This window comes from Nelusetta ayraudi, unplaced genomic scaffold (assembly GCF_046127955.1).
Source record: "Nelusetta ayraudi isolate G7.1 ecotype Tasmania unplaced genomic scaffold, CSIRO-AGI_Nayr_v1 ptg000004l, whole genome shotgun sequence".
Classification (NCBI taxonomy): Eukaryota; Metazoa; Chordata; class Actinopteri; order Tetraodontiformes; family Monacanthidae; genus Nelusetta; species Nelusetta ayraudi.
Genome location: NW_027466054.1, coordinates 4,873,549 through 4,899,035, shown reverse-complemented (window position 1 = coordinate 4,899,035; position 25,487 = coordinate 4,873,549). Strand labels below are relative to the sequence as shown.

The 25,487-nt window shown below is 47.0% G+C and overlaps 2 protein-coding genes across 5 annotated transcripts in view; one reads left to right on the top strand and one right to left on the bottom strand.

Annotated features, from left to right (window-relative positions):
• Positions 1-14,776, top strand: part of apbb2b (amyloid beta (A4) precursor protein-binding, family B, member 2b) — a 44,632-nt gene extending 29,856 nt beyond the window's left edge. For all 4 annotated transcript variants that reach the window (XM_076045613.1, XM_076045587.1, XM_076045596.1 and 1 more), the window contains exons 9-17: positions 155-212; positions 1,732-1,878; positions 2,467-2,594; positions 5,837-5,951; positions 7,414-7,501; positions 8,855-8,935; positions 9,037-9,152; positions 9,666-9,845; positions 11,304-14,776. In XM_076045613.1, coding sequence (XP_075901728.1) covers positions 155-212; positions 1,732-1,878; positions 2,467-2,594; positions 5,837-5,951; positions 7,414-7,501; positions 8,855-8,935; positions 9,037-9,152; positions 9,666-9,845; positions 11,304-11,474 — 1,084 coding nt within the window. In that variant the 3' untranslated portion in view covers positions 11,475-14,776. The remainder of the gene's footprint in view (positions 1-154; positions 213-1,731; positions 1,879-2,466; positions 2,595-5,836; positions 5,952-7,413; positions 7,502-8,854; positions 8,936-9,036; positions 9,153-9,665; positions 9,846-11,303) is intronic.
• On the bottom strand, positions 14,299-24,506 carry LOC142900977 (putative methyltransferase NSUN7). Its single transcript, XM_076045623.1, has 12 exons — positions 23,704-24,506; positions 23,072-23,242; positions 22,026-22,084; positions 21,538-21,674; positions 21,298-21,450; positions 19,892-20,075; positions 18,785-18,998; positions 18,550-18,693; positions 17,987-18,088; positions 17,525-17,642; positions 17,002-17,122; positions 14,299-16,220 (listed from the first exon to the last, which is right to left on the bottom strand). The coding sequence occupies exons 1-12, from the start codon at positions 23,795-23,797 to the stop codon at positions 15,363-15,365; spliced, it is 2,355 nt and encodes a 784-aa protein (XP_075901738.1). The 5' UTR covers positions 23,798-24,506; the 3' UTR covers positions 14,299-15,362.
• Positions 24,507-25,487: the final 981 nt, after the last annotated feature.

The following is a 25,487-nucleotide window of genomic DNA, read 5'->3' as shown; positions in this document are numbered from 1 at the left end:
TTGGTTCTCCCGCTCAGGAAATGCCTCTGTACTCTGTGGTAGTGTTGGAACTGAGTTGAACTGAATCCATAATACATGCTGTACCAAAACACTGTTTGTAAAGTTTGATACTGGCCGTTGCTTGTAATGTAACTTGCTTTTTTTCCTCTTTTAGGAACCGTCCAGCAGTAGAAGAAGAGTCCAGCAGTGCCAACAGGGACCCGGAAGCAAAGGTAAGAAGCCTTAAAAACAATTTTATAAGTATTTCTAATGTCAGATTAGCCTAATTTTTCAATGTTCAGACCACTGGAAATGTGCTCTGTGTGAGGCGGCTGCTCAATAGCACAGCTAATGAATTGCCTTCCTCCTAACTCTCTATTCATTTAAAATAATTATTCCCAGCACATATGGCTCCTTTACCCACTGTCTCGGCTTTAGGCCGTTGTTATTCAAAGCATGTTTGTTTACTCGGTGTGTTTATGGTAATTATTCTCTGAACCTTAAGCTCACTGCACTTCGACCAACTGCTTAACAATACCACCACCCGGTGGCGAAATTGAGAAGTACGTTTTAGTGCAGCGTGGTGGTGCATTATGGCCCCATGCTCTCTTCCGGGTTCCTTTTAGCCACGCTGACCATCCCGAACCTTTCAAAATAAAAGCTATATGATCATGTCTTCCTTCCTCAGGTATTAGATTTAAGCGCTAAGGCTAGGCTAGTCGCAGACAATGATGTGAGGGAATAACAATTGAAAATTTTCCCAAATTAGAAAATTTGAATCTATCTATCTATCTATCTGTCTATCCATCTATCTATCTATCTATCTATCTATCTATCTATTGTGATTTTGTTGTGGCGGCACATTTAAATACAATACAGAACAGACTTTCACATACAGAGTACAGAGTAGTCACCATCAAATCTGACTCAGAGCCGTTTTGTCCTGAGCTGCAGGAACTTATGCGGGGAATGGAAATACATACCACAGTGTGTTTTTATCCTCCCGGGCGCAGCTCAATCACATCAGACAGGTCGGGAGCGTTGTAGACTGTCTGGGGTCTGTTACTCTCAGAGTTTGGCAGAAATCCCCCGACCCTTAGCAACAGTGGCACTGAGATGAAAACCAGACACAAACACGGACCGACAGTCATGGCATCTGTTCACATTAGAGGCTCACCAGAGAACTTGTTTGCATTCTTGCATATGATGTCCTGCCACTTGCTGGTCTAGATTTGTCACACAGCTTTCACTTAGTCACTAGCAAAAACAAAAATCTATATCATTGTAAATACAGTGAATATGGTATGTGTGTGTTGTGCTAAAGAATTGCCAGCCAGCAGGATTAACCTCCATGCTAAGATGACTTCCTGCTACTGACAACACAAAGTTCTCAGAAACTAACTTTCAGCTTGCAGTCTTCATAACTCATTTAAATCAGGTCGTCTAGATAGGAACAGATGGATGGCCTCTCTCCCCTCCTGGCTCTGTCTTCGTACCCAGCATGCTTTGCTGCCCTCCTCTGTTCCCTGCAGAATCCTGCCTCCGTTTGTTCCCCCCCCCCATTTTCAAAGTGACACCGCTACAGTTTGAAGTTTGGCTAGAAATTACCTCGAAAAACAACGGGGGGAAATCCATTTGGCCCTTCACTAAATTGAGAGTTGAACAGTGTGCAGGAGCTTCTTCTTGATTCCATTTACTAAATTCAAAGCTGTGTGTGCTCATGCTTGTTTGCGTGTATGTGTGTGCGTTCAGTGTTTTGCAGTGCGCTCTTTGGGATGGGTGGAGATGGCCGAGGAGGACTTGGCTCCGGGAAAGAGCAGCGTCGCCGTCAACAACTGCATTCGGCAGTTGTCCTACTGCAAGAACGACATCAGGGACACCGTTGGTATCTGGGGAGAGGTGAGGAACAGACTGCCAGGCTGAACAAAAATATCATGCGGTCTGTTTTACATGCATAATAAAAGACGATTGCCGATTGGCAGTATAGTGGGTATCCTCCCACCTCCACCACTGGTTACATAAAGCTATTAAAAATTAGAATGGAAGAACTCAAACACAGCAGGTGCTCCCTGGGACGGACTGTCTCTTGAATTGTGGGTCAAAAGATGGAAGGAGGGCGGGAAAAAGGATGGCAAGAGGAGCGAGCGGAGCAACATCAGAGGTCTGGCGCCGTCTCTGGGCTGGTTGTGTTTAATGTGAAGCGACAGGACGAGGAGAGGAAGGGCTTCATTCTTTTTTTAATAACCTTTCATCTTCCTCCCCCTCTTCCCAAAGTGTGATCATTTATTTAGAGACACTCACCCAAAGGTACTGAGGCATCCGCCTCACAGTCGAGTGAGTGGAGGAGCAGCAACTTGACCTTTAAAGGGTCACCTCATCTTACCTACCAACTCCCCCCACAAAGTCTTGAGCTCCAGGAAATAAGGATTGCATGTTTTTGTTATGAGATCTGAAGGGGATCTGCCTGTGTTTGTTTGTCCAACTCAGGGGAAGGACATGTTTCTGCTCCTGGAGAACAATATGCTGAACCTGGTTGACCCCATGGACCGCAGCGTGCTTCACTCCCAGCCAATAGCCAGCATCAGAGTGTGGGGAGTCGGCCGCGACAACGGCAGGTTGGTCACCAGACGGCCCAGTTACCATTTTATGAGGCTTTTTTTTTTATCTTTTTTTTTTTCCCGCTTCAGTTTTCCGTGTTTGACTCTTTAATGCTTGATTAGAATGATAATTGATCAGATATATTACTCAGTCTCACTAGCACTGAGTAATACACACAGCATCAGACAGGCAGGAGGACAGCAGACTGGTAGTGAAGGAGAGGCGTCGAGGACTGACGGTTGATGATTAATTCATCAGTGAGGAAGCCTTTACTACTTCCATTGCGAATCTGTTCCCTCACTGACCTACTTCCAGTCTCGCGTGCACCGCAGCTCATGTCTGTACTCTGTGCTTGTGTAGCGGCTCTGTAGCTGCTTTCACGTGAATAAATAAAATAAATAGTACTATTGGAGCCAACCTCGGCAGTCCCTCTCAGTGCCTGAGAGCACAGAGGCTGGAAAGAATAGGACCCCAGTCAGACCAAATATCCTTTTCACTTATTTGGCTTATTCGTCCGACCTGTGTTCAATCAAATAAATATCAGGCACCAAAGAGCAAATTCACGTTCCAAATTAGAATTAAAAAACATAAATTTACCGTGTGGCCAGAACCAAGCTGCAACACCGCCGCTGTCCAGTAAAGGGCGCTCCAAGCGTCTGCTGGATCTGCTCGGCGGGTACCAGATGTGCGTTATCAGGCCCGGCGGGGTGATGTGACACACAGAAGTAGAAGGAGGAGAAGAAGAAGGGGAAGTGGGCGGCTACTGTATTATTTACGCTGGCGTGCACTCAAGAAATGGGGCAAGGATAAAAGCTCCTGGCGTGGCACAAGCAACAGCAGTCTGTTGGGTCACATCTATGTCTGTGTGTGTGTGTGTGTGTGTGTCTCACTCACACACACACACACACACACACACGCACACAGCTAAACGTGCGGCAGTGCTCTCTGAAGCTTTAAATGTTCAGTCTTTTATAATGAATAAACGCGCTCAGTCCATCCCAGTGTAGAGAGGGAGAGTCTTGGCTGTGGGAATGCCTAGGCTGCAACACAGGGGGGGGGGGGGGGGAGGAGGAGGAGGAGGGTTTTGCCAAGAAAGAAGAGCGGGAGCGAGTGGGATGCAGCTGCCAGAGGGGGAGGGGCTTGGTTGGAGCCCAGTGGGTGTGGAGTGGCCAGGTTGAGGAGAGCATCGCAGCAGCGCTCACAGTAAACAGCAGGAGCTCCTGCAGGTCCGCGGAGGGCGGCACGGCCAACTGTGAGTACCTTTCACAAACCTCGGTGTGGAACTCGTGGACAGGAAAGCAGGAAAGACGAGAGAAAAGGGAACGTGGAGGCGAGAAGGCAAGGCGGGGTGTAAAAAACGACAGTGTGCGGCGGGGAGGAGGTGAGAATGAAGGAAAGGACGAGAGACGTAGACGTGAGTTAGTGCGCGTACAGTGGCGTTGCCAAGTTTGTGGGCTGTGCTGTGCCAGCATGAGGTGTGTGTGTGTGTGTGTGTGTGTGTGTGTGTGTGTGTGTGTGTGTGTGTGTGTGTGTGTGTGTTGCAGTTGGCGGGGAACTCGGGTGGCGTGTGTGCAGAGGCGCTGTGAAACTGCTGCTGCCACTGACTCCAGTCAGAACGGCTGGTGGAAGCTTCAAGTTAACCCCGACGTCAAGCGTGTTGTTACTGTGAGGTTGTGCGACGTTCCCAGCGTGCTGTCCTCCGCTGAGGGTTAAGCGGTGTGTTTTCCATCAAAGGAGGCTTTATTCACGTCCGGCTGAGAGGCTGCGAAGCCCGGTTGGAGTGCGATCATTTATTTATTTATTTTTCTGCCTCTCGTGGCTGTTGAAGTGTTAGAACGGTGCCCCCTAGTGACTCCCCCTCCTCTCTTCATGTGCCGTGAAACTCATTATTGCCTCGGAGATTATAGATTCCCAAGGCAACCTTGACATTTTCAGGGGCAACGGCATGATAATAAGATTGCATTCCAAATCAGATATTAGCCCCCCCACCCCCACGTCTCTATCTCCCCTCCTCATCGTCCCACTTTATCTTCCCTCCACTTTTATCTTCATCTTGGGGACGTTGGCGCTTCCTCGCCAGCCTCTTACAATATATATCACCTCCAGATCATCATATCACTACTGCAGAACCAGCTGGCTCGGTAATATCTTTCATTTGTGAAAACATCCAAAGCCTATTTTGTTGCAAATAAAGAATTTGCTTTGCATTGTCGACGTTCTCGTTCGTGCATTTCCTTCGCCAGCCTATTTTCCCTGAACTGATCTTTGCGGTGTTTTTGGTCGTCACCCCGTAGACGCACAACAGCGTGCACCCCGACTCACTGATCTGTTTCGGGGGACTGCTCTCTGAGCGCAGATGTCTGGGTGTGCAGTAACCTGCTCCACGCTGCCTCTTGTGGCCCAACGGGGGCATTGCTTTGACTTGTCTCCAACTAACCTCACTGTCTTGCTTCCCTCTTTTGCTTCCCTGGGCGCAGAGAGAGGTAAACACATTCCTTCCTAACACCCCAACACAGTGTCATTCCATCATCCTTGTCATTCCTTCTTGTTCAATTTCCTCCATGTCTGGTGCAAACGCGCGCACGCACACACGCACACACGCACACACACGCACACACACACACACACACACACACACTCACACACACACACACACACTCAGCTGAAGGAAGTGAAGGTGACCTCCTCAGTCTTTCTCTGTCTATATGTACTTTAAAAAAAATAAAAAAAAAGACACATGCACCAATAAAAGGCTTTGTGAATACTTGTCCACTCCTTTGGAGAGAATCTTCTTGTTGTCTGGCCTGTTTTCCGACGCCATTTCTAACCATCCACCCCCAAGTCTTTCTTTCTCTCTTTGTTCTTTTTTTTTCTTTGTCTTTATTTCTTCCCTCCTCCTCCACTACCACCATCTTTTAGCGGTCTGCTCCGGCAGGCTCATGGGAAAAGTTCTCCCCTGCTGTCAGTCACTCAACTCTCCCTTACATCAAATTGCTCTATTGATCCCTTGGCTCCATCGACCTGCGTGCATGTGTGCGTGCATGCATATGTATGTGTGTGTGTGTGTGTGTGTGTGTGTGTGTGTTTGTTGGTGTGTCCCGTATTAATCAGACTGATAAAGGTCAATTCATCTCTCATCTGTCTCCAGGTCTTTCACCCTCACTTACTCTCTCAGACACACACACACACACACACACACACACACACACACACAGGCACTAATCCCCCCTCATTGACCCTGTCGTGTCCTCTCTCCCAGGGACTTTGCATATGTGGCTCGGGACAAAAACACCAGGATCCTGAAATGTCATGTGTTCCGCTGTGACACACCAGCCAAAGCCATCGCCACCAGCCTGCATGAGATCTGCTCCCGGGTAAGAGCTCCCGAAAAAAAAAAAGCATCCTACCTCAGAGGCCCCTTGAAAGGAAGCTGCACCAGAAAATAGGAAAATCAAACCGTTTATTCTCGAACATGACAGAAGTCTCCCTCCGGTGTTCCACACGTTGAGTGCATTCTGGTGCCTCTTCAGAGTTTCTGTGCACTTGAAACACAAAGTTTTCTCTCCCTCCTCACCGGCGTTCCGCAGATCCCTGCGTGCCGTGTGTCTCTTTTTTTCATCTGTAAACATTAATTCAAAGGCGAGCTGAGGGAAAAAGAATTCATCCCGCGGTTTTATTACAGCTGCTCATCTGGAATCGGAATAAATGGGCGTCTTCTCCGGCTCGCTCCTCATAAAGAACATTTATGGCCGTCACCTAACGTAAATTAATTATTTTTTTTTGGAAAAGCCTTTAAATTCTTTGATTAGTTATGCATCTTGTAATTAAACGTCAGCTTTATGGCCACACAGTTTTTCTCAGAGGCCTTAATGTCTCCCAGCTGATGGCGGCGGGGGGGGGGGGGGGGGGGGGACGTGTGTCTTTCCAGTCAAGCCCGTTCGCATGATGAGAGAATCTTCCCAGTTTTCTTTTCGCTTTTTTCCAGGATTCTTAGAGCTCTGCGTTAACCAGACTTGACTCTAGTTTAAGGAACTGGATTGGAACTGGAACTGGTGTGGATTTTCTGGGCGAAAAGGGTGTTTGCACCCGGGGGGGATGCACCGTGTATCGGTGCTGCAGCTGTGAGGTCTTTGAACGTGTTGATAGTTTTCGCTGTTTTCTTGCCTCTGAGCTGCACTGCAGGAAACACTGTTGTAGTGTTGCAGTCAAGACTGCACTAACCGAGACCAAGACATTATCCAGACTAGAGACTATCGAGATCCAGACAAGACCAAGACGTTATAGGGCAAAGAAAAATGACAACAAAACAGAAAAAAATGATCAGCATCTTTTTTAAATTAAAGTTTGCTTCTAAATCGAACAGCAGCATCTGTTTGCAGCAAGGTATCTTTTCATTATTTTCTTTCGCATTTTGCTACTATGTTGAACCATTTTCAAAAAAACAACTCTGCTTCCGGGTCCGGGTGTCACTCTGGGTGTCACAAACTGGATTCTTTTACGTTATTATCTGTCATTGCAGTGTTGGCTGAGTCTTGATCAAAAATCCTGAGTCTGTCCAGACCGAGACAAGACAGAGTAAAAATGCCCCAGAGTCTGAGATGAGACCCTTAAAAAGTGGTCTTCTCGAGACCAATCTCGAGTACTACGACACTACAATGTTAGCTGGAATTGGGGGGGAAGAAGAAGTGCAACCTCACCCTCATTTTCACATTTTCCTCTCCAACTCCTCACCCTCCTATCTTGTGTCTGCCAGTGCCGCTCTATTTTTTTTTTGTTATTTCATCCCATCGCCTCATCTCTCTACCTCTCCCCCCACCTCCCCTCCCTTGTTCCCAGATAATGACTGAGCGAAAGAATGCCAAAGCCATGGCAGGAGGCTCCCTCCAGGAGAGGATGCAGGCAGGACTGGATCTCCCTCTGCAGGGTAGGCCCCCAGTGTGTGTGTGTGTGTGTGTGTGTGTGTGTGTGTGTGTGTGTGTGTGTGTGTGTGTGTGTGTGTGTGTGAGAATGTGACAAGCGACGGGCATCGACATGCTCTGCAGCTCGTTGGCCCAAAGACCGGGCACGCAGCAGGAGATGAAACCAGTCATTTGTCAGTCAGGCAGGCCTGGTGTCGGTCTCGGAGTTGTGATTGAGAGGACAGACGCTGCTGATCCCCGAGCGGAGCAGATGTTGTTCCTTGGAACCCTCTTTGAAATTCACACGCCGCCCAGAACGCCGGATCAATGTGACTCTTTTCTCACCAAGACGCCCATAAAGATGTCTTGCTGGATCTTTGCGAGACTTCTTTGTTTTACAGCCTTTTCCCCCCCTGCCTGTTTTCCCTTGCAATAGCTCATCGCTGCTCTTTACCGCTGCCAACTGGAAGAGGCGCGTCCACCGGCGGCGGTCTAACAAAGCCATTGAAGAACTCTGTGGAATCCTTGCACCAGCGTGCTGGTTTTTGGTGTTTTTGCAGGAGCAGACTTGATTAAAAATGATGCCGGCTGTAGTGAGATTAGCAAGAGAGGAGAGAAACTGAAGATGTTCATGAGCCAAAAGATGTAATAATTCTTTATTAGTTTACTTTGTTTGCTGAGCTGCGCTGCTCACACGTCCTATTTTTAACAACACTGTTGCACCTCTAAGATCAATGTTTATTCGACACTGTCACTCTGTGTAACTGCTCTTCGACACACGTGCAGCTCACCTCTTGGCCAGGTGACCCTTGGGAAATAGATTCTGATCGTAATGGGTTTTATCTGGTTAAACAAAGTAAATTAGACGGGGATAATTTGCGACTTATGTAGCCATCAGCTACTTTCCGTCTGCAGCCCCATCAGACACACACTCAGACAAGATAGTCGGTTACATTGATGATGAGGGAGCATGTATGACTTTGTGATTAGATTCCTCAGCGCCAGGATGTTGAGGTATCATTTTTCTGATGCTAAAAAGCCCAGCAAGTATATTTAATGTATAAATCTAAAACTTGCTGATATTTAAACATCTTCTCTTGTTCCGCATGAGTTCAGGCCTTTGATTTTAGCGGAACTGTCGATTCAACCTTTGCCACAGCCCAGTGAATGCGCACAGGATTTAGGACGCGTCGCGCTCTCTGTGCGATATTAACAGGCGGTGGAGGAGGAGAAGCTGCAGACAGCTGGTGGTCGGACACTCCAGTTTTATTAGCAGGCTGCAGATTTCGTTTTATCGCTTCCTGTTTACAAATTACGATTGACCGTCCGCTTTTTTACGACTTTCCAAAATTGTGCCTCTTGTTTCTCTCGCCTGGCAGAGTTCCCCACGCCCAAGACGGAGCTGGTGCAGAAGTTCCAGGTGCTCTACCTCGGCATGCTGCCCGTGGCCAGACCAATAGGTCAGTCTGACAGACTGCAGCTCATCCTGCCCGATTTTGCCGTATTATTTAAGTTATTGAAAGAATGTAACTTTTTTTAAATGGATAATCTCTGCCCTCAGGCATGGACGTTCTGAACGGAGCCATAGACAGTCTGATCAGCTCCTCCAACAGAGAGGACTGGACCCCGGTCGCCCTGAACGTGGCCGACGCCACCGTGACCATCAGCAAAGAGAAAGTAAGAAGCTGCCGTCCTGGCTGACTGCTCCTCCGTCGTGCTGATTCATTTCTGCATTGAACTCCATTATAACCAGCTTCATGAAATAATCTGCTGGACTGCTCTAAAACATTACTAGAAAATCAATCAGGATGCGGTGAACACATTTTGATGGCAGTTGTTGCCTCTAATGTCTCATCGAATGTGATTTTAGAGAATGAATGTCTAGTATGCAATATGCAGCCATCATGACACAAGTTGAATGCTTTAGAAGTGCTATAAAAATAAAATAAAATGAGTTGTGATTATAAACATAGTTTATATTTAGTGTCTTTAAAACAGCCCACTTTTAGTCTGTTCATGCAGAATTTTGCACTTTCACTTAGAATTCTCTCAGTCACTGGTTTTCATTAAACACTAAAATGTTCTCATACTGGTTGAGCACATCGCCTGATTTCCATGCACTCAGAATGATCGCAGAGCATTCAAGGTCATTCTTTCACAAAACGTTTTTTGCGATGTGTGTGCGAGCAGGATGAGGGCGAAGTGCTGGTGGAGTGTCGGGTCCGCTTCCTGTCCTTCATGGGCGTCGGCCACAACGTGCACACGTTTGGCTTCGTCATGGACGTCGGCGGCCACCGTTTCGACTGCCACGTGTTCTGGTGCGAGCCCAACGCTGGGAATGTATCCGAGGCTGTGCAGGCGGCTTGTATGGTGAGTCACCCCAGAAAAGAGGAGCTGACACCGCTGACAGTTTGACTAACACACACCCACTCCAACACGGCTTAAAAAAAACATATGTTTAGCACTGCTTGAGATATTTATGAATCCAAACTGCTATTTTTCAGAACGCTAGACTAGATGGGGGAGGGATTAAAAGATATCCTAAAAATCTGAAATACCTTTTTTAAATGTGTTGAATAAAATGTGAGAAGCATCATTTGTGGACGTTAAAAACCTTACCTGCCCGGAAGTAAAAGTCCCAAGTGCAGCCCTGACAGGCTGCCCAACCGTGATGCTATATTTAGCTTTTAATGGCTCTGCTTGTCACTGTGAGACTGAGCGCCTGGCCAGACATGTCCCCTATGTTCACCGTGAGTTGTCTTTAAAGGTCTACCTGCAGGACGTCAGCCTGCAAGTTGGAAATGGGCAACTTTTCTTTCGCAATGTTGCCCGTAAAGTTGGAATAACTTTGTTTTCTGACACAATCCTCTCTTCGCTCCTGCTCAAATGCATCAGTCAACACTTTTTGACCTGGCACAGTTGATTAAATTATGTTCCCCAGTTACCCAGGTCCAATGGATCTATGCATGAAATATATTTTTCAAACATTTTGAGCAGCAATGCATTTACAGATTATTTTTAAATGATAGAAATCTCAAGGTGCGTTCCAGTTAGACAGAGTTCAAAATTGGGACGTTCCGGATGGTAACATTCCGAGTTTAATAGCGAAAGCAAGGAGGTTAATATCAACGGTAGTTACAAATAAATAAGTGAGTAAAAGAATTTGTGACATTAAAACGGTAGCTGCTCTCGGTGCTCTGTAGATTTTCTGTGTGTTTCATCCAGACGCTCTTTGTTTGCCAGTTTGAGCCCTGCACCTGCAGGTCTGTGGTTCTCCAAGCAGTTTTACAGCTTCGTCCTGCTGCTCTGACCAACTCCACCTCTCTGGTCGTTTCTCCCTGTAAAACCAGCTCAGGCCCCATAAATCGCAGAGTGGAAACAAAGGCTTGTTAGGAACCTGATGTAACCGATCATCCACCTCTGCTGCATCATGCAATAAACATGAACTTTTTAACCAGGTCGAACGCAACAGTGTCTGTCTGTTGCTCGTTCATTTTTCTTTCTTGTGAATTTTCAATTTATTGTAATAGTTTCCCAGCTTGGAAAACACATAGTAAGTAAAAGCTGCTCTTGTCTTCCTCCCTGTGTCGTTTCTGTAAGTCCCCCGGATGTGTTGCTGGCTGCCCAGCTATCGACGCGGCGCAGTTTTAGATGAATGTACAAACTGTGAAGCTGATTCACTGTGACTGGACCGGATCAGTCTGGACCATCGATCATCCAGCAACAGCAGGCTCCAGTCCGGCAGTCCGTCGCCCCTCGTGCCCCTGCCGTTATTTACACTCACCTTTCCTCCGTCTGCCCCGCCCTCCTCCCCTTCATGTCTTTCAGCTCCGCTACCAGAAGTGTCTGGTGGCCCGCCCCCCCTCCCAGAAGGCCTGCGGCTCCTCGCCGCCCGGCGACTCGGTGTCCCGCCGGGTCTCCACCAGCGTCAAGAGGGGGGTCCAGTCTCTCATCGACACCCTCAAACACAAGCGGCCCGTCAACGAGTTGCCGCAGTAGAGCGCCCTGGACGGCGCCCCCAGCCAACCCCCCCCCCAACAGCACCACCACCACCACTCCACCCAGCCCCACCCATACACAGTAACCAGTCACACTGCTGCCACCACCAACCTCTCGCTGATTGCAATGCGGAGTGAGCATGAAAACGTGTGGGGAAAAAGCGGGAAAAAGGGATTTTATCCTGATGAAGTTCTAGCCCGAGGCACTCGGAGCAGGTTCTCTCGCTGAACGGGTTGAATAAAGACTCTTGGAGGAGGAACAGACATAAAGAACCCTGTTGCAATGGTGTACATAGAAGTGACTCTCACCCCACCCTCCAACCCTCCCCCATCAGAAGTGAAGTAGGACCAACGATGGAGGTTGTGCTCCTTCACTCAGTGCTTCCCGTCTCTCTCTCTCTCTCTCTCTCTCTCTCCCTCTCTCTCTCTCTCTCTCTCTCCCTCTGAGCTCCAGTCGTATTCCCTGTCTGCCAGCATGACCCGGCACTCCTGGCCACGCCCCCCTTCTTACTCATCTCGGCTGCCCGCCAGTGGTCTGTCGTGGCTCTTCACCCACAGTGTCCCCTTGCACTCTCGGCATTAGGCCAGCAGAAGAAAAAACAACCATCTCTGGACACTCAATGAGAAGCTGCTAGCAACAGGAAGAGAATTGGCTGCCTGTCCACACACTCGCATCTCTAGTCTGCTCCACTAATCCTGCATGAACTTCTTTGTACCCCAGTGAGCCCATCCTAGACGATAGTTACACGCTGCTGCTGCTGCTGCTGCTGCTGCTGCTGCTGCTGCTGCTGCCGCTTGCAGGAATCTAAAGGAAGGGGGCAGGAAATCCGAAGCCACGCCGTTTGGTTCCCCGTGTGAGGCAAACGAGAAGTGACCTTTCACCCAAAGCATCGTTCACATTTTATCATTTCACCCATCGTCTCTCCTGTTTTTCCCCCACACCCTTGGAAAATGACAGATGATAGCCATATTGGAGAAGAAGGGAAGGGCTGAGTCTTGCCCACCCTCCCCCCCTCTGCTTTTGTTCAGAACTGACCTTTTTCCCGCAGATGACCGCAGGAGCGATGGGCATTCTGCTGCTGCTGCTGCTGCTGCTGCTGCTGCTTTGGAACACACGCTGGAGCGACCGTTGAGTATTCCCGCCTCAGTATTAGTCTTCGAAGGCCTCGTGTCCACTCACTTAATGGGAGTTTGAACCCAAGGGATGCCATAGGAACCGTGTTATGGATGCTGAAGGAATGTTTTTGTACTTGGGTTTACAATTTTTGTCCTCAGCTGAGTTGTGGACCGTGAGGAGGTGAGACGGAGAGAAACGCGTCGTGCCTCCAGCCTCGGCTGTTTTTTTTTTCTTGTTTTTTTATGTTTTTTACGTTTGTTTTTAAGTAGGAAAGCTAACCGGGGGCACACGTTGACTCAACTGATTTGCAACTTTCCCGGGCTGCTATCTGTCTGTCTGTCTGTCTGTCTGTCTTGGGGGCTCTGTTCACTTGAATGCGCCTTCTGCGTCTCTTTGAGTGCATCCTCACTGTGCAAGTGTCTCTATCAGTGCCACAGAACCAGTCCTGTTTCAGTTTTTTTGTCGGGTCTTGGCAGTTCTCCCAAAAATCTCTGTCAACGCTGCTAGTTCCTCGCAATGTCACGTGCGACACGCTCGGATTTGGACAGAAAAACGACATGTGAAACGACATTCGAAAGTGTAGTATTGTCAATCCAGTTCGGAAACGGGACATAGCCGATGCCTCCCTGTCAAGCTTCACTTCCTTCACATGTATGACTAAAAAATAAAAATAAAAATCAATAATCAAAGTTAGACCCTACTTGTATTGGCCTTGATGCGTATTCCATCAGAGGGTTCCGCATGCTAACATTAGCCTCTTCAGGCTGATGTTAGCGTCATTATCTGTCAACAAATGGACAAGGCTAACTCCTGGCCACATTTACTATTGGGAATTGTCATTTTACAAAGCATAAATCGGCCACCCTCAAGTTCTCTACGTATTTAAGGCTTTCAGCAGCCTCTTTATTCTTCTTTGTTCGACGTAATCTCTTATCAGTACGAGCAATAACTAACTCCACATCTTGAGCTTTGCTGAGAGGGCTAGCTTAATCATGTCGCTTTAGCCCCAGTATTTGATGATGATCTCATCAACCGTAGCTGAAATATTCTATTTAGCATAGCGAGCTGAGGATATAGCTAGCTTGTAAGATGCAGCTTACACGGCCACTTGTTAAAACGATAAGCTGCTTACTAGTGTGAATTCAGAGGATTTTGGGACGTTGTTCGAAGGAAGAAAATCTTGACAGGTGCGGCAGCGGTAATATAAAGAGCAGGGTTTAAAGAGAGTACTGTGTTGCTTTGCATGATATCAGAATGTCCTTCCAGCGCCACACTGAGGGAACTGGGAGTGTATGAGGTTCTTGGTGGAAAATTCTGCCATGTCACCGTTTTTTTCTTGTTCTTTTTTTACGACGTTCTTGAAATGTGAATGAATTGTATGTATATATTTTTCCATTCAATGTAACATTTGGAATTAATCTTTGTTATAAGCTATATTTTCATTTTGAATGTCTGTAGTTTTCTATTGTTTTCAGGTAATGAAATGCCTTTTTTCTTTCTTGGAGAACAAAAAAAATACTCACCAAATGGCCAAAGTGTAAAATAGTCATATACATCATTGTAGATAAGAAAATATGAGAGCAAATAATGAAAGGGAGAGTAGCGGCGATTGAAAATCTTCACAGTCATCAATTAATTTGATGCTGAGTCTAACTGAGCAATTATCTATGCATTTGTTTCACCTTGACCGGAGGAAAGTCGTGAAAAGGGCCTTGCATGCTAATAGATGGTTTAAAGGACGACTGTATGTACTGAACAGAAATATTTTTTATTTTATTTATTCTATTTTATAAAGGTATATACTGATTTTATTAGTTGGGGCAAGAGAACTCTTTACTCAGCATCTTTGTTTCTCCAGATTATCTCACGAGGCCACAACAACAATGTTCGGCTGTTGCAGAAACAGACAGACAGGAGCGTTACCTTCACCTTGTAAAGCGCACTGAGAGCTGGGGGTCCACTGGTGCTCCTACTTGTCAGCTGGAGGGAGGAGGAGGAGGTGGCTGGCAGGTAGTTGGAACAGCAGTGGGCTCCGAGTGTCTCTCATCCAACTCACACACATACAACCACGACAACAACAAACACATTTCCCACAGATGGATGTGTTGGCTTCCGTTTGCTGCTCACTGATTTGTACACTTGATCAATGTAACCAATTGTGAGAATAAACAGCGTAATAAAATAAATCCTCTGCCTTTCTCTCTGTGTTCATTCAGACTGCTATTACCACAGTTTCCCTCCAGGGTCCCTTAACAGGGTGTCTTTATTATTACAATCACTTCTTCTCAGTCTCATTTTACTCTCTGTCTCCCTACTTTCTGCCTAAACTCCACTAACTAATTAAAAGGCCTCATAAGAAGGAATCGACCCCTGGAATGTAGCACTAAAACCATTTCTGAACATCTATTAATTGAATTACTGTTTATACTGAGGAGACTTGATTGTGTTTACATAGATGAATCCATATACTTCAATCTGTCTCCAGTATAAACAGGTTTCAGCGCGTTCAGACTGTCTGACTTTTTTCTGGCTGTCAGCAACAATTGCCTCTTCTGTTATTTCAAATTCCAAATTGCGAAGGTTCAAAAATGAATGAATGACTGAGTGGATGTTTGTTACAAGAAGGCAGAAATAAAAAGGAAAGGTTTCACATGTAAGATCACAATATGTAAGCAAAAAATAGGCTGAACAGCATTTCATCATAACTCAACAGTGCAACTGCGCTAGCACTACTAACAACAATAACAACAGAAACGCCACATTAGCACTGAGCTACAGTCCAGGCAGGGAGATGAAGGAGGTGGACGGAGACACCTGGCCGAGGCCGAGCCGGGAGTCGGGACCTGTGTTGGTGGCGGGGTGCTGAGAGACGGAGCTGCCGCTGCCGCTGCTGCTGCTGAGGGAGCATCGGGACAGTGGGGTGACCGGTGGCAGGACGCAGGCCGCCAGACTCGGTTCTCCCCCCGACGCCTTTGCTGTCTTGGCTACGGACGGTCTCGCCGCTTTGCACTCATCCTTCAGGGTTTTCTCCACTCTTGCGCTCGGCTTTTTCACCTGCTTAGCGGCCCCGCGGTGGGCCGGCGGGGGCGGACGTGTGGCGGAAGGGTCGCTCAGGTGCGCCCCCTGCGGTGACTTGATGGCGGCGTTCTGGCTCAGCCTGTGTGCGAGCGCCGTGATGGAGGACAGGGGGCTGGAGGGCTTGGGGGAGGATATCAAGGTCAGGGTCAGACGGGGGATTTTTCGCGGTTTGCTCCTGGCTGGACCCCTCCTCTCACTGACTTTCTTCTTCTTGTGTTCTTTGTCTTGGTGCCTGGGTGCCGCCGCAGACCTGCCAGCTTGCTTGGCGAGCTGACTGACTTTTCCCTTGCCCCCTTTGACAGCTCTCCTCTTTCTCCTCCTCTTTCCTCGCTTGCCTTTCTCCTTATCCTCCTCGCCACATCCCTCTTCCCCATCCTCGTGTCCCTCCCCCTCCTCGCTCTGTCCATTACCGGACTCGTTTCCTGTCTGTTTCTTCCTGCGTTTCCCCTTTTTGCCCTTTTTCGACGGCGGAGCAACGATCCCGCCCAGGAGGCCCTTGGCCGCCGCCCTCGCCAGGACATCTTGAACCGTTTCCACTTTGGTGGGGTCTGCCTGCAACATCAACCGCATTTTAAGATTGGATGACGAAATCCAACACTTAAAAAATATATACAGGTCTCAGGGGGGAAACTGTCAGGAGAACTGCAGGAAGACATTAAAGATGGAAACGGAAATGACCCACGACGAGGAAACCCATCACTTATTTACAAGACATCATCTTGTGTGTGTGTGTGTGTGTGTGTGTGTCTGCGTGAGTCACAATGTGTCCCCCAGGCAGTGTGTCGCCTCTCTGCATCACTTCCTTTTGAGCTTTTTCAATCAAAAGAGCAGAATCTTATTTCCTTGTGATATATTTACAATTTTTTGTTCAATGTGAAGAGCAAGGGGTGAAAAAAGAAGGAGCAGAAGTTTGATGGAGCGGAGATAGTGATGCAACAAGATTGTCAGTAGTGAAGATGAGACTGCGGAACAGAAAAAATCGGGAGGGGGAAGTCATCCGTTCTGGGTAACTGTGGAATGTGTTTCATCTCCAGCTCTCTTTTTAGGTGGAAATGTGAAAATAACACAAGCCTGCATGTGCTGTCGTTTGTAGCATGCGCACACATACACACACACAAGCAGAATTGTGTGACCTCCCAGCAGAAACACATTAAAAAGGTGCCGTCTTGGCGGCAGCTGCAAAAGGACTCACGCAATCTCTCTCTCTCTCTCTCTCTCCCTCTCTCTCTCTCTCTCTCTCTCTCACACACACACACACACACACTGAACCACCGCAGACGTGTGACAGAGATCTCACATCTCACGCACTTCCACTCTGGCGTTCCTCTCTCACCTGTCGTGAGAGGCGAGCCACAAAGCAGCCGTTGGTGAAGTCGGACGGCTGCAGCCGGAAGAAATGCGAGTCTGTGGCGTCTCCTGATCCCGGGTCGTCTGGGAAGACGGGGCCGCTCACTCTGGAGAAGCCAGCAGGAGACGGTTCACATGACTCTTTTATTCAGCAGTCGACCTTGAACAAGGCAACATTTGAATTGTTGTGCTTAATGGGAACGTGCTGTCTGACTAATTTGTCCTCATTTTCCTCTCCTGTGCCAGACACAGTGCCTCGGGCCAAACACCTCATCAGCACCAGGACAAAAGTTCTGCCCATGAGAATATTGTGCTCAGAATAAATCAGTTGATAGTCACTTGTAAGACGGTGGTTAGTGAAGCCTCTGCACGAGGTACCAGTATAGTCCCTATTCTTGCTGCAAGTCCAGGACGCTTATTCCATGACATCGGTGGTTTGAACAAGCAGAGTATTGAAAAGTATCACTGCACACATGACTGAGAAGAGGGGGTGGAGGGTGCAGGTTTACCTGAAGGGCAGCAGTTTCGGGGGAGTGTGTGTTTTTTCCAACACTCTCCTCACCAGCTGCTCGTTTTCCTCGGGGTGCACTGAGCGTGTGCAGTAGACCACAGTCTGAACTTTGGAGACTTGACACCGAGACACAAGAACATAGATGAGTGTGTTCTTTGGTTCTCACTGGAACGATTCCAACACTCGCGACAAGGAATACACAGTAGTTAGACAGGTTAGTACTCTTGTTTTGTCTATGGTAATGTGTGCGTGTTAATGTCCCCCGCAAGTATTACCACACAAATAACATCATTACTGATCTACAGTTGGCTTTTTTTTTTTTTTTTTTTTTTTAATCTCATTATTGTGGATTTGGTGCTTCATTCTTGTTGTACTTAGTGAACTAATTAATTCATTAATTCCTCCTTGCAACATCATAAAGTTCTGTGGCTACTCCAGTGAGTGTCCAACTTGTACTGACAGGAGAAGGCGTGGCTAAGAAGTCGCGTCTGCTGGTAGGCCATCTTGTGTATTTTGCTCTTCGGTAAGGGACCATGACACAAGTCCTGCAGCAGGTCCAAGTCTGGCAACAGATGTAAAAAACTGGATTTGTTTGCTTTGAGTCTCAGACGTGGAAATTTAATCGGGAGAAAGAAAAGACACATTTGACTAGAAATATAGTGTATGACGCAATATTTCTAGGTCCAGAGTTAGCTTTGTTGGATCCTCGATATTGTTGAATGGTGTCTTAAAGTTGAACAATGATGAATTGATGAGGATATTAATATAGGTAGGTAGATGGGTTTGGTTTAGTTTATTAGTGCCCTTTGTAACATCAAAAAGGCCAGATTCCTACTTAAGTTGAAAAGAAGAGTAAGCAAAAGAAGAAGACAAAGAATTCTCTACGGTTCTCTTATTTTGGAGGTTCACTGAGTGCCTATGTTGGAAAACATTGATAACAATGGAATTTTACACAATATTGGATTGCATTAAAACAACATATTTCTCTCCAGGATCTTTACTCCATTCCAGTGAGCTGATTACCTCCATGCTCACTGTGGATGGTGGCCACCGGGTCACTGAGGGCTGACGACGAGCACTGAGGTAGAACCATGATGACCTTCAAACGCTGGATGGTTGTGTCCCACTCGTGCAGACCCCGGAACGTCTTGGACAGGACCTGCACGTCTACGTCACACAGTCACTTGCAGAGTTCTCAATTCTGCTCTGTCTAGCTTGAATGGATTCTGCTCTCAGCTATTTTATCCTTCTCACTTACTGCTAATTTCCATCAGCGCCAGCAGCTCCTGCATCTCCTCGACCTGGGCGGGCGTGTGGTCGGGGCCGCACACCAACACTCGGCCCGAGCGGGCGGTGGCCGCCACGGCCAAATGGGCCACAGTCAGAGCCGAGAAGGACCCCACCAGCAGGACGTCGCCATGTTCATACAGCAGGGGGCGTACCACGCTGACTGCCAGGCTCACGCTCCTGTCCTGCCAAGAGACGCTGCTGGTCTTTAGTCTAATGTGCATTAAGGATGTGACCGCGTGATCCAAGTTGATTGAACTTGAAACTTGGTGACCATGTGACCTTGCAGGAGCGATGAAGCCTCCATTCATAAATCACAAAGGGATAGTTAACCCCAAATTGAAATTTGATAACCCAATGCCAGTGTACACTCTGATGACATTTCCCCATCCATCTATCTGTTAAGGCAGCTGAGCAGATATTAACTGTTGTTATTACACTGGGTTGACTCTCCACCAAACCCAAAAACACTTCACAGCAGTGAGTGTTCAATGTGTCACACTTAGATTTTTGGTTGAACTGTCCCTTTAACAACAAAGGGGAGTGCCTACACTTCCTTTAGTTCATAATCTGTGCAGCTTTTAAGTGCCATACTTTATAATGCTTTTTAAATTCAGTGTGTCAGTGTCCTATGAACACTTTCTTTTGTTCATAGAATCTTTGCAGCTTCTAAGTCACATACATTTTCATCGCAACTTCTCACTACTACAATTTCACCAAGAGAAGCTGTCAACTGTGCATATACTCTCTCGTATAACCTCTCTGCAAAGTCTCAGCAGCCTCTGGTGAACCTCGGCTGAGCCAAGAAGAATCGACTGGGACCGTCACTGGTTGTATGTGGACAACATCAAGTCACAAGGTGAGGTCAAGTCTAATAACCTGAATAATGCAGACGTCTTAAAACATGTATCATGCTGGATTCAACTTCCTTAAACATTTCACCTCATCTACTCTGAAAGCCTATCAATCATACCTCCCTGCTGGCACCCCGTTAGTTCCCTTCTATCGAATTTCACCGACATTTATTACCTACACACAATAGCACGCACGCTATCCACGTCCCCACAGTGGCGACTACCTGTGTGTTGAGCTCATGTGCGACGGGGAGGCTGCTGTGCTGGAGCCTCATGTGAAGCTGCTGGGGAAAGACGAGCGTGTCCGGGCAGAGGGGGTCCCTGCAGAAAGATGATTGGCTGAGGTCGGCCACCTTCTCCACCTCTCGCAGGCCGGCTCCTCTGAATGCTTCGCACACCTCATCAAGGCTGCGGAGGAAAGATTAGAAACATCATTTTAGTGAGTGGCTGAATCTCTTGTTTGCAGGCCACAGCAGAGCATGGAGGATGTTTGCAATACGTTTTGGAGGCTCCTTTGCATCAGTAACCAATCTGAGGATCGCCTCCTCGAGGGGCTGGCTGGTAAACAATGAGGCAGCATTTTTCCTCGTGGTAAAAACCAGAGTTTAATTTCCCTCATACAAGCTGCAGGAGCGTGCTGTACCCTCTTTATTCAAAGACTGATGTGGTCTGCTGTGGTCCTGTGAAAAACCCTAGAACAGGTCGGTCTGCAAGTCAGAGAAACTGTATTTCCAGTGGACCAGTACAAAATTTGGATGTTACATCTTTTGCCAGAAAAAAAGCAACGTAAGAATTAACGGCGTAGACAAACTGAGGAACAAAGTAAATTACGAAGTGACTTCATTTAAAAGCTGATGTTCTAAATTCTTTTTTTCAGACGTGAAAAAAAATTACCAAATTTTTTTCACCTTAACTTGTTTGGTGACACTTTTATAAAAAACAATAACAGCCACAACAACACGTTCACTCAACAGAGTTTCTTAAAGGCTGTGCCCAACAGTACACTCTTATTACATGTTATTATCACTGGTGTCTTCAGCCTTCACGCAGGCCGGACAGAGACACACAGGGGGCCGGATGTGGTTTGGGGACCCCTGGCTTAGACGGAGGGCAGGAAGTCTAATTTCTACTTCTTGCCCTCCATTTGAATTTGTGATGCTGTCCCGCGTAGTCATAACCATGCGACTGAAACCAAGCTATTGTGTTCGGGAGGCTTCCTTCAGCTTTTTGGGCAGTTTGGCTTTATTCACAGGAGAAATTAAACTCTAAAAACAAGTCAACAGTAAATCCCATTTAAAATGACTCAGAGTTTTAATTAAAAGGAAGGAAGAAAGAAATACTGGCCACGTGCCCACCACAAATATTTCTTCATTTGACAAGCTGAACTTCTGGGTGCAAGATATTTCTTGTTCTTTCCAAGTTCTGTCTCAGAGTTTTTGCACATATAAAAAAGAGAAAAATAAAGCACTCTAGATTCATGCAAGTGCAGAGCAGTTAATCCCTGTGGAGGAAGCACCAGAACCACCAAACACTGAAAAAATAGATTAATACAAATCATTTCTTCCTGAGGCTGCATCTTTTGCAGGTTTTAACCAGATAAAAGTGTGTGTGCGTGTGCGTGTGTGCATACCTGGTTTTGAAAGGATTAACCCAGGGATACAGTGGGAGATGTTTGGCTCTGCTCTGTTTGGTCCTCACAGACTCAGACAGAAAGCATGAGACGCTCTGCAGACACTGTTTCACTCGGTAGCGAGCCAGAGACGCGGCCAGTTTAGTCTTGCACCTGCAACAAGCACGCGCATACACACTCAGAGAAGCAGCACTTTCCCTTTTTCCAGATCGAACCACCTCAAACACGCAAACACATAACCTCTGCAGACTTTCTTCGAGGTCCCTGACTTCTTGCAGGGGCTCCTCCTCTTCTTTTGTAGAATGATCACGCTTCACAAACCCTCGGTCCTGGAAGTCAAACAGCATCACCATCGCCAGTGGCAACGAGTGGCTGAACTGAAAAAACACCATTATAGTGTCAATCAATTTAAAAAAAAAACAAAAAAAAAACAGTAGAACAAGTAAAACTTTGCTATTCTCTTAACTCATCACACACTACACTGTGATGCTGTATGCATCATTTGCCATCTGTAACAAACTTGCCTTCAGATGAAAGTACAGAAGGTGCTGCTGTGTTGCACCACATTGCAACAAAAGCACACAGTCGGTAAAAACTAGAGTGCAGCTGCTTTATCTGGAGGCTGATAACTCCCAGACAGTTTAATAGTCACTGGGGTCGAAGTTGTTTTGATTTAGATTTTCATTTGTTGCCCTTTCTGTTCTGTCTGTCTGTCCGCTGGGACTCACGATGTGCTGAGACTTGTGGAAACAGCTGTCGGCCATGACGTCTTCCAGTAAGTCTTGATCTGGGTGAACGCATAAACATGTTGATGTTCAATCTCATGCTTAAATTACATGTATTGTAAATATTAATAAAAAAAAAAAAAGAATTATCATCATCATCACTCTGACATGCAACAGGAACTGTTCCATTTAGCAAGTAGCTACATGGACAAAAACGGTAACAAAAGAAGGGATAAAAATATTTTAGAGGTCAGTGAAACTGGCAATTTTGATGGTTTTGTATACGTCTCTACTTTTCCATTACACTTTATCTTCATCATGAAAAAAGAAAAAAGATGTAGAGTGTGTATGGAAAGTGTCTCCATCCAGCTGTGATTGCAGAGGCCAATGCCCAGCTGTCTTTGGGTGAAAGCAGGGTACATACATCCTGAACCAAGCAATCGCACAACCACACACACTCACACCTATGGACAATGTAGAGTTGCCAATCGAGCTCCCGTGCATGTCTTTGGACTGTGGGGCGGACAGAAAGAACTCACATAGACAACAGGGAGAACATCCAATATGTATGTTTATACTGCCCTCGATTAAACATAGTCAAATCAAATGTGCACTCAGCTGGTGGTGGGCACCTGAGAAGCAAGACTTATCTCTGCAGCTTCAACACAAATGTGTGTGTGTATGTGTGCGCATGTGTGTCCCATGCCCGTGCCCGTGCGTTCTTCTGCAGCGCGCCCTGTTTTATCGGCCCCGTGCAGACATCTGTTGGAGCTCCGGCTGAAGTCATTTACAGTGGAAATGAAACGTGGAAGTCGATGCTATTTAATCTACATCCTGCAGTTTAAGCTGCAATTCACAGCTGAATATTGGGGTTGACACATACTGCCGCTCCACCGCCATTCATTACGGAGATAAGGCCCTCCTGAAGGACGGTTCTGAGGTCCGCCGCGTGGGACACATCAAAATTATTCCTCCTCGTCGCCATCCGTCAGTCCTCTCCGGGGGCAATTTGGTTGCGAAAAACGAACCCGTTTTGACGGATGTCGTACATTTGAGCGTGTCGAAGGCGAGCTGGTAGGCCTGTCTCGGCGCCGCTTTCTCTTCACCGCCCTCCGGCGGAGGTTTGTCCGTTTTCTTCTCGTAGCGCAGGGAGGGCTGCGTCGCCACCTTCTCCGGACGCAGCTGCTGGAAAATAGCCGCTGCCTGCAAATAGGCCTGGTCTGAGGGAGGGGTGGGGAATAGGGGAGCAAGGGGGTAAAAGCATCAGAGGGTGAAGAAAAGGAGAGCGGCAAGGAGAGAGGAAATTAAGTCAAGGCAGGAAAGTTAAATGAGAAAATTGTAGGGTTACTTATGAGGGTGCCACAGTGGAGGAGCATGTGCAGTGGTGGCTGTGCAAGGAAGCGGTAGATGGTGCAATGACCTAATTAGTGCAAAATCACTAAAGGAATATTTCAAATATTCATTCATTCATTCACTTTCCATACCCGCTTACTCCCGAGCTCAGGGTCACGGGGTATTTCAAATATAGAATTATAAAATCTAAATGGAAATACAAGTGCTGAGAGAATTAACCATCATCTTTACTTTCAGCGCAAACTCCCCAGTGCTGTGTTTGCCATAGTGAATACTGTGAGTTATAAGAGAAGCTCCAAGCATGAAATAGACTGAAAGCTTATTTCACCTGATACAAGTACACGACGGTGTGGAAGAGTGGGAAGGAGCGACAGGCGCTCCTTGTCATCCTGTCGGCCGGCTAAGACCAGGTTCTCCGCCATCGCATTCTCACTGCGGCTCCCTGTTAGAGCAGCCGTCACAGTGGCAGATTGTGTGTCGGTCACTCAGGTCACAAAACGAAAGACTGTAAAATAAAAACACACACCGGCCTGACTTACCTTGGTTCGCCGACTTTGCCAAGAGAAGCTCTTTTCAGCCTATTGTGTCTTGTCAAGACAGACACAAGCAGTTTGTTTGATGGCTTTAAGCTGAGATGTGAGACGGTGAGCGAGTGGGTGGGTAATTTGATCCCAACCACCAAAGTTTGGTGAGTGTGTGTTGTTGGGAACTGGTGCAACATGGTGGCCAGACCAACATGAATAAATGATGTCCACTGAACAGCACAAAGGCCACGGCACTCTCATTATGGAGAGGGCAATAAAAGCCTTTATTATGAGAGCAGCAGTAGATGCATGATAAAAACTGAAATACATAGTGTACATATATATATGGTATATACTGTATACACACTGTTGGAATCATATATTTAGCTTAATGCATCATAACATTATGAGTTATTATATTAGCAAATATATTATGTGTTGGAATTATTAGTGTTAGTTAAAGGTAGAAATGAAATGAATGGTACTTTATGCAGTACTTTGATAATTATTTGCCAATCATGAAAGGTGGCCCTGGGTGACTAGAGACTGGACATCTGAAGCAACTGGCAACCCATTCAGTCACAGGGTGGGGAACTCATGACCCATCATAGGCATTGGGATGGAACTTTTGACCTCAGGCTTGTTTTGCAGCAAATTGTTTCAACAGCTCCCTGCCAACTAAGGACTTGTTTCTTCTCATTATCAGTAATCAGAGACTTGGAGAAAAGGCTGCCTCGACATCCAATGAGGCTGAGGTCTGGACACCAGGCAGCCAGTTGGAGGAGGACAACATCGGAGAGCATTTGCATGTTTTCTTTATGTGTAAAAGGACTGGGTCAAGGGACAGATAGCAGTCAGACTTCATGCCCTGACAATACCTGGCTCTCAGTCTCCGCTCTAATGCATCCCAAAGGTGTTCTATCGGGTTCAGGTCAGCACTCTGTGCAGGCCAGTCAAGTTCATCCACACCAGACTCTGTCATCCATGTCTTTATGGACCTTGCTTTGTGCACTGGTGCACAGTCATGTTGGAAGAGGAAGGGGCCCGCTCCAAACTGTTCCCACAAGGTCGGGAGCATGGAATTGTCCAAAATGTTTTGGTATCCTGAAGCATTCAAAGTTCCTTTCACTGGAGCTAAGGGTCCAAGCCCGACTCCTGAAAAACAACCCCACACCATAATTCCTCCTACACCAAATTTCACACTTGGCACAATGCAGTCCGAAATGTAGCGTTCTCCTGGCAACCTCCAAACCCAGACTCGTCCATCAGATTGCCAGATGGAAAAGCGTGATTCATCACTCCAGAGAACGCGTCTCCACTGCTCTATAGTCCAGTGGCTCTGCCATGGAAACCCATTCCGTGAAGCTCTCTGCGTACTGTACTCGGGCTAATCTGAAGGCCACATGAAGTTTGGAGCTCTGCAGCAATTGACTGTGCAGAAAGTCTTTGCACCTTTGCGCCTGAGCATCCGCTGACCCCTCTCCGTCGGTTTACGTGGCCTACCACTTCCTGGCTGAGTTGCTGTTCTTCCCAAACTCTTCCATTTTCTTATAATAAAGCTGACAGTTGACTGTGGAATATTTAGGAG

Bases quoted from the DNA above. Each gene is read 5' to 3' on its own strand.
- LOC142900977 (XM_076045623.1), bottom strand. From the start codon at position 23,797: ATGGCGGAGAACCTGGTCTTAGCCGGCCGACAGGATGACAAGGAGCGC. The intron at 21,675-22,025 runs GTGAGTCCCAGC...GTGTTTTTTCAG, and splicing joins TCCACAAGTCTCAGCACATC to TTCAGCCACTCGTTGCCACT. The intron at 18,999-19,891 runs GTAGTCGCCACT...GTCTCTTGGCAG, and splicing joins CACATGAGCTCAACACACAG to GACAGGAGCGTGAGCCTGGC.